This window comes from Micromesistius poutassou (genome assembly GCF_964030765.1).
Source record: "Micromesistius poutassou genome assembly, chromosome: 7".
In the NCBI taxonomy this organism is placed as follows: Eukaryota; Metazoa; Chordata; class Actinopteri; order Gadiformes; family Gadidae; genus Micromesistius; species Micromesistius poutassou.
Window position 1 is genome coordinate 13,290,988 of NC_140277.1, and position 7,702 is coordinate 13,298,689.

The window sequence follows — 7,702 nt, forward strand, 5'->3', positions numbered from 1 at the left end:
AATACACTGTGTGTGTGTGTGTGTGTGTGTGTGTGTGTGTGTGTGTGTGTGTGTGTGTGTGTGTGTGTGTGTGTGTGTGTGTGTGCCTGAATGTGTGTGTGGCATGCGTGTGTGTGTGCGTGCTTGCGTGTGTGCGTGTTCTTGCATGCCTGACTGTGTGTGGTGTGTTGCAGGACTTAAACTGGGCTGCTTTTAGTGTAATATAACTATAATTTATATGTGAGACCATAAATAAGTATTTCACGAAAAACCCTGCTGAGAACAATTATTTCAAAAATAAAAATGCCATCCAAAGGGGTCAGCTGCGGCAGTTGGTAACCGGATAGAAACAGACACAAAGGCACAGATACACATCCGTCTACTTATTTTATCATATCACAATTCAAATCCCAGCCAAACCTTATCATGGTATAAACCAGTGGTGCTTGAAAAACGGTATATGCTTTCCCTGACAGCGGATCAGGATTTTACAAATCGCTAGCTTCAGAATGGCATAAAGTGGCTGCTTGCTGAAAGCAGAACATTGCAGAAGATGCGATGCAGTGAGAGCCTTAATGTGATTCACCACAGAGCTCCGTCGAGCCTGGAGAGAAGAGGAAAGTCGGGTGCAGAGAAAATCTTTTCTCAATGTATCATCTCTTTCTTTCCTATACGCTAGAAGTAAGTAGCGCTCTGCCCCTATACTGCAGATGTAAGTCTTCTGAGTTAATTGCTTAAGGAGAGTGGTTTGGCTAAACACTACAATTACTTATACATAGGGAACTTTAATCGCATACATTGCCGCTGATTATTTCAGCAGCTTCACCCAAGACAGTTTGACGCAACATCTTTTATCAATATACATATAACTCTAAATACATACAATAACATATTCTATATATATATATATATATATATGTTTGCATTAACTGAAAACATTAAATCAAAGCTTTTTCTGTCTTTGTTGGAAAATTTGTTCAACTGTGTTTTCAGAAAATAATTCCATAGAAAAATAATGCAGAGGTGGTGAAAAAGTAAAAAGGTTTTTTTTTTTTTTTTTTTTATGCTTTTGGTGAAAAAATCTATAGCGTCACTGGACCGAAACAAAACTCCTAAGTCGTTTTAAACGGTTGGACAAACAGTAAACGGGGCCATGGTCTCCCTCCAATTCTACCTAGCAACAGCTAAGGCAACTTAGCAGGCCAGATTCATTCGGCGGGGCCACAACTGCAAATCAGTCAGTGTCGGGGGCCCGATAGGATGTCGATGGATAACAGAGCACATGGACAAGGGCCCCTGTAGGTCTGTGCGATGCTAATTACTCTGGGCTAGGCCTCGTCCACCCTTGGTGTCCCCGCACCTGATTTATTCCTTCCAGCCCTCTACGACGGTGGCGGCTTGGTGGCTAATTGATTACGGCGGTTCAGGACGAACACTGGTAGAAGGCACAGTTTTACAAGCTAACGCTGCCCGGAGAGAGCGACTAAGTAACACGCTGTCTCGGTAAAGGTAGATAGTGTTTTTGTTTTTTTATTGAATGTTTTTAAGTCTTTAGTTATAACTGTAGGAGCGTAGTGGCTAGGAGGTTTGACTCCCAGCCAAAAGTTATACTGGGTTGAGTGGTTTCCATAGCACGTGTAGAGAGAGATATAACACGCCTAGCTTCTCCATTATTTCACCGATCTGTATTCACCATTGGTCTCCCTGGAAAGAGCCTGCTAAAGTAGTTAATAGTAATAATACTTCAAGTAGCTTGAAGTATTTGCGTAATTTATCATTGTGACTGGGAAACGGGTGCTAGATTTGTTTTCGTATAATTATTCTATTGACTCCATTTAAAAGTTGAACTCCATCCACGAGGCATTTGGACGTATGAGACTTGTGGAAATAAATAGTCAATTAGCTGGACTCCGTTTGTCTTCATAGAGAAGCGCTCTACAGAGAACAGAGCCAGATGGATCCTCTGAGCTGCTTCATCCGAGACATAATTTGTGTTTTTAATTTAGTCAACTAGGCTAGGCTCATTCAAATCAAGCCCAATCCCTTCAAATTTTCATTGGTCAAAAGACTGCGTGACAGTGATTTGGATGTTAATTAAGTAAAACTATTATATATTTAGGCATACTGCACACCATGTTAGTAAAAAAAAAAAGTAAGTGAATGGGGATCGGAAAAACTGGCACGGCTGAATGAAGAATAATAGGTTTTTATTAAAGGCACACATCGCGAAGGTCATGCATGAGTGAACCCTGAGTGGATCGGGACTCCAGTCGCTTGTTCGGACGGTGTGCACGTGAGAACCAGCGCACGTGAGAACCAGCGCATGGTGAACCAGGAAGGGGGACACCATTCAATAGCAACGTAACACAAAGGAAGGACTTCTTTTGAAATCCCTACAGAGTTTTAAAACAGCGGCATTAATACTTCAGCAGATTAATTCAAACCAGATACAGAACAACGATTATTACCCTAAGAAGGAAAAACAAAGTTTATCATTCTTCTGATGTACATAATCAATGCCTGAAATAAACAGCTCAGTTCTGTGTGTGTTTGGCTAACCTCACTAACGCGTCTGACCGCTATCGCGTGGAACATCGACGGATCCCCAAAATGACTGCATGCGCACGTTTCTCGGGCCCAGCCGCTGATCGATAGATCAGATCCATATTTGAGTTGGATCAGGGCCTGAGAGGTGTCAACAAGGCTTTCCTCGTAAACCCGCAAGCGTTAATCAATACCGCTGCTCGACACCGGCTTGTGTTGCCACAGCGCCGGCTCGCGCCTACCCTTGTCTCGTACGGGCGGGGGTTATAATGAGCTTTGGTCTTTGCTAAAATAGTGCTATTGTATTTTATTTCATGGCTGACCGTAAGGGGGGGCCCTAGCTGGGCCCCCGGTGGCGGTCGGTTGGTGGTACCTCGTTCACCCTGTCTGTGTGATCTCCCACTGCAGAGCTACGACGACGGCTACGACGGGCAGTACGACGACGACAGCTACGACGCACACGACGACAGCTACAGCAACCAGTCCAAAAGGTACGTCAAAGTCAAACGCCGCGTTTGGAGAATTGGAGTATTTACAGAAACAAATAGAGCATTCCGGAATTAAATGCAGTATTTTAGACTTAAATGTTACCTTTAGTGCTACGTTATTCCAACCACTGATTTTAGATGTATGAGGTCTGGCACAATAGCTTCTAGGAACATATTTTCTAAGTTCCATGTTAATTAACTGTTGTCTTATATCAACAATTATAAATGACTATATAAACTAGAATAACATAATAAAAAATATACCATCATAATTGCTTTATGAAATTCAATGTTCAACTATTTTGAAAGTGAACGTAAAAAAATGAACAGCGCCACAGACGCTGCAACTGTTGTGTGCTGTGTTAGATTGTGTGTTAGATTGTGTGTAAGAGTGTGTGTAAGATTGAGCCCCTCCCAGGAGACTTTCAGAAGTCAACAGTGTTGTGTCCACTCCATCTCTAACTCCACTCTAACACCACCCAGCCAGCCGGTTGTCTGGCTGGTGTTGGAGTGGTTAGAGTGGTGAGTCAGAGTGGTTTGATTGGGAGGGGTTCTGGGGGTTTCTATAGTAGGATTCTTGTAAAGAAAGAGAGGCCAGGCGTGCCAGCGTTTTTATTTGTAGAATATATCAGTGATAGGGTGTGATTTTATTGAGCGATCTTTGATCGATCAACCTTGACTACAGTATGGTCCAGTTCATTTTAAGCTAGTTTGAAATGTTACACATTGCGAGTTAAATAAATCGGTAATCATCCTTATATTCACATATAATATTTAAACTCTGTTTTTTACTTTACTTTTTCTACTATGATTCTAATTTAGCATTTCAGAATTTTATGAATATGGACACGGTACCAGTGATGACTCCTACAATAACTATGGTAAGGATAGTATTTTATGTTCCTAAACCATCCTTTTATCTCTTGGGCACTGTATGTATTATATTGCTACTGTTAGAAAACATGGCCCTCAACTCAAGTCTCTCCCCCGTTTCTTCTCCCTTTACGTGTCTGTGAACGATACTTAAAGTCCTTTCTGTGAGAATTTATGATCGGACCGGAACCATTTCCATTGCACTTGAAGTATAACCCTCAAAAAACGCAATGCCAAAGATGTATTCATAAAGTAGTCGTCCCATGGTTAAACAAATAACACTGCCTTCCCAAACATGAAAAGCGTCTATTAGAGGAAACGGACTGGCCCCTGACAGTCACAATGACACCACGCGTCCCGCTCCACCGTGGAAGAGATCACGTTTCACAGCGAAGAGATGAAGGAAAATCCTTTTGGTTCCAGCTCACTTAAATTCAGTCCCATACTAAGACCAACTGGCTACAGCTATATCTGCAACACATACACTTCCTACCAGGGTTTGGCTGGCACATCACACACGCCGACGGGAACTGTTTGCTCTCCTAGACTTGTATAAAATACCATCCTTAGATTATACACACACACGCGTACCCACACACACACACATTCGTTCGCACACACACCACGGGTGCACACACACACACGCACAAATGCACACACACACACAGAACCTTCTCAACACATAATCGTGTTGTCACACTTGGTTTGTTTCGAGGTGTTGTTCGTTTGCAGCACAATGAATCCAGCAGCGAAGAAATAAATGATCTGATGTAATGCTCCAAGGACACAACATCTTATTTACATTTTGATTTTAATATATATATATATATATATCTGTTGTGTATCCCAGTCGGTTGTTGATGTCCGTGTCATTTGGCTTTTCCCTGAAGGACAGAGCCAAGTTTGTCTTCTCTGGTCAAACAGAGGAGGGACACATTTATTTAAATTCATTTTTAAAGGAGTGCTGGACAGGAAACACACGTCTCATCAACGCCAGAAAGGGCTTTGCTTCTTCGTCTCGCACACATTTTAGATTAGAGGGAAGAGGACACTGCGTAAACAGAGATGCGATGAGAGATGCGAGTGTGACAGGGTTCATTTTCATTTCCTGGGTCCCAGCTCCTTTAAAAACAAAGGGCCATTGCTCCATGACACTGTGGTGAATGCTGGGGTGTTTTTGCACGAGTAGTTTGATCTTTCACTCGTCGTGTTTCTGTTGCGATGCAGAGGAGGACTGGGTGGCCTGTCGTCCCAACCGCAAAGCCCCGACAGTCCGTCTGTCCAGAGGAGGCTACAGAGAACATCCTTATGGGAGATACTGAAGGTTGATTTCATTTTTTTTATGCCCCCCCCCCCTCATAAAATGTTACAGCTTTTCCTTCCATCATCCATTTTCTTGAAAGCCATTTTTTTTTTCCCAATGGAAAAAAAACACTGTCAAGCCAATAATAATCCAACCTTTCAATTTACAAGACAATGTTTTCTTTTACTTGCCTTTTGTTTATCTGTTGACGTTGGAGTTGGTATTTATGTGACATGGAGAGCACCTAAGCGGAACCTAAATGACTTGGATATCCAGGCATAAACAATTAAAAACATATTTCACATAACATCAACCGATCTTTAAAGGACATGGCTCTGATGCACTGACTGAAACTCCCCAGGAATCAGAGTTCAGGGTTTGGATGATTTAAAAACATGCAGGGCTGGTAAATAGGTTCAAGCCCGAGCAGAAGTGAATGTGTTACCTAAGAATAACATGTTGACAAAATACTGTATTTCATACTTTTTAAATAGTGGTTTTGGAGTAATCTTTTATGTTTCCAATTTGAATGATTGTGTCTGCACTGTACTAGATACAACAGAATTATCATATTTAATCTACAGCACACTACACAGGTCATTGAGGTAGGAACAAAGTGTACCTGCCCTTGTGATATACAGTACATCTAGAATCTATTATAATATTATTAGTTTTCAAAAACGAATTGCACAATTAATGACACAATTCAGCTAGGATTGATGTTTGTGTAGAACATGAATATTACTGCAGTAGGGTAATTAGGGCAACTGAAAGTATCACCATGTAAAACAATATTAATACTATTACTAAGCTAAACACTGGTTTGAACTCCCAGAAATCACATTTTAACTAGAATCAACCAACTGCATGTACTTTCACGTATCACAAGTTTAATGTCCAAAATCCAAAGACATTATTTATGGCATGGGTTTTCTGCGAAATGTGAATTTGATCATTTGAAACTCTGACTACTTTACAATCCAACTGAATTGACACTTAAGTAAGCACCTAAACCCGTTTTCACATTGTGAGATGTCAGAAAATGTGTGTTGTTTGTTGGGGCTCCGACCCATCATGACAGTGTACAATACAGTGTGTAGTTTCTAAACAGTGCTTTGGTTTTTTCCTAATATGTATTTGTACATAAAGCATTTAATAAAAACAACACAAAACCAATCCAGGATGTGGTGTTAGCCTCTTTAAATAGGTGTTCATAAACTCTTCTAATGTTGCATGTTGCTTGTTGACGTTCAATGTCTCCAACTTTTAATACCGTGTTTGCTAAAAAGATTCATAAAGACAACGGACTCGTCGTAAACCGCTTTATTTTCACAGTATTCTCCCTAAATTGGACACGCCAATTGGATAACAACAAAATGGACGCAAGTTGTTGTTACCGAATAATACATTGTTTCCTAATCCATTCTCAAGTTTTACGTTGCTAAACAGATTTGTGAATCTGAGAATGATATGGAGTTTAAAGAGGTAAGACCTCCGCCCATATACTCATTAACTATCACACTATTACCATATTAATGTCTTAAATGTACTAAAAACTTTTGCAGCTTCATTAATTCACAACGCATAAGGAGCCGGAATGTGGAGATTGGTATTTATGCGCTAACAAGTGGCATTAAATGAAATTAACAACGATAAAACATATTGTACTTGTCCGTGCTTTAAACAGCACAGCTGAGGTCTGTGATTCAGCTTTTGTGCCTCTCTTTTGTGACTAGTACACCTGAAGGCTGACTCTTTAAGAGTGTAGTTCCCGGACAGAAATGAAGACTAAGCAGGTAATCCTAATCCTAATTATAGTTTGATCAACAAAAACAATGATAATATATATATATTTTTAATTATTATTAAACACTATTATTTTACCCCCCTCCTAAAATGGCCATTTAAACTCCCCAAGCAGTTCTAATTAGATATGACTAAACTCAGTTTGTGAACTGAAATAATAGAGTTTAATAAAAGGCACTAAACATGTCCTCTCACTAAATATCGGTAAACTAAAGATATTAACAAAAAATGAAAATGGAATTTGAAAGAATACGTCTGACACACACAAAAATATGTTTATAATGCCCGAAATGTGTTCAATGCTGTTTTCTTTTACAGATGTTGAAAAAGTGCCCATCCATAGTTCCATTTAAATAATCATATTGCATGCAATCTTTAGAAAGTGTCTATTGATTCTCCCTTTGTAGTTTATACTTCAAGGATCTCCACAGTCCTGACTTTGTTGTGATTTTACTTACAGATGTAGTGCACTCTGGTCAGTTCAACAGGTAAGTGCCTGAAAAATACAGAATACTGCTTTATATTTTTAATTTAAGAAATTACCACTTTAAATGAAAAGGACTGGTTATGTTTTGTGGTAAGTCAAGAGAGGAGTAGAAAACAAGACTTGCAAGAAGCACTCTTTCAATAGCCGAATCAAGTCTTTAGGTTCTATTCTGGTTTTGTGACAAACGTCCATTGTGAATATTGAATAAGCAAAGGTATGTTG

At 40.0% G+C, this 7,702-nt stretch overlaps 1 protein-coding gene across 1 annotated transcript in view; it reads left to right on the forward strand.

Annotated features, from left to right (window-relative positions):
• Positions 1 to 5,206, forward strand: part of khdrbs2 (KH domain containing, RNA binding, signal transduction associated 2) — a gene marked incomplete at both ends in the record, with an annotated part of 38,007 nt that extends 32,801 nt beyond the window's left edge. The window contains 3 exons of the mRNA XM_084470403.1: positions 2,932 to 3,014; positions 3,834 to 3,892; positions 5,112 to 5,206. Of these exons, the coding sequence (XP_084326529.1) occupies positions 2,932 to 3,014; positions 3,834 to 3,892; positions 5,112 to 5,206 (237 nt within the window). The remainder of the gene's footprint in view (positions 1 to 2,931; positions 3,015 to 3,833; positions 3,893 to 5,111) is intronic.
• Positions 5,207 to 7,702: the final 2,496 nt, after the last annotated feature.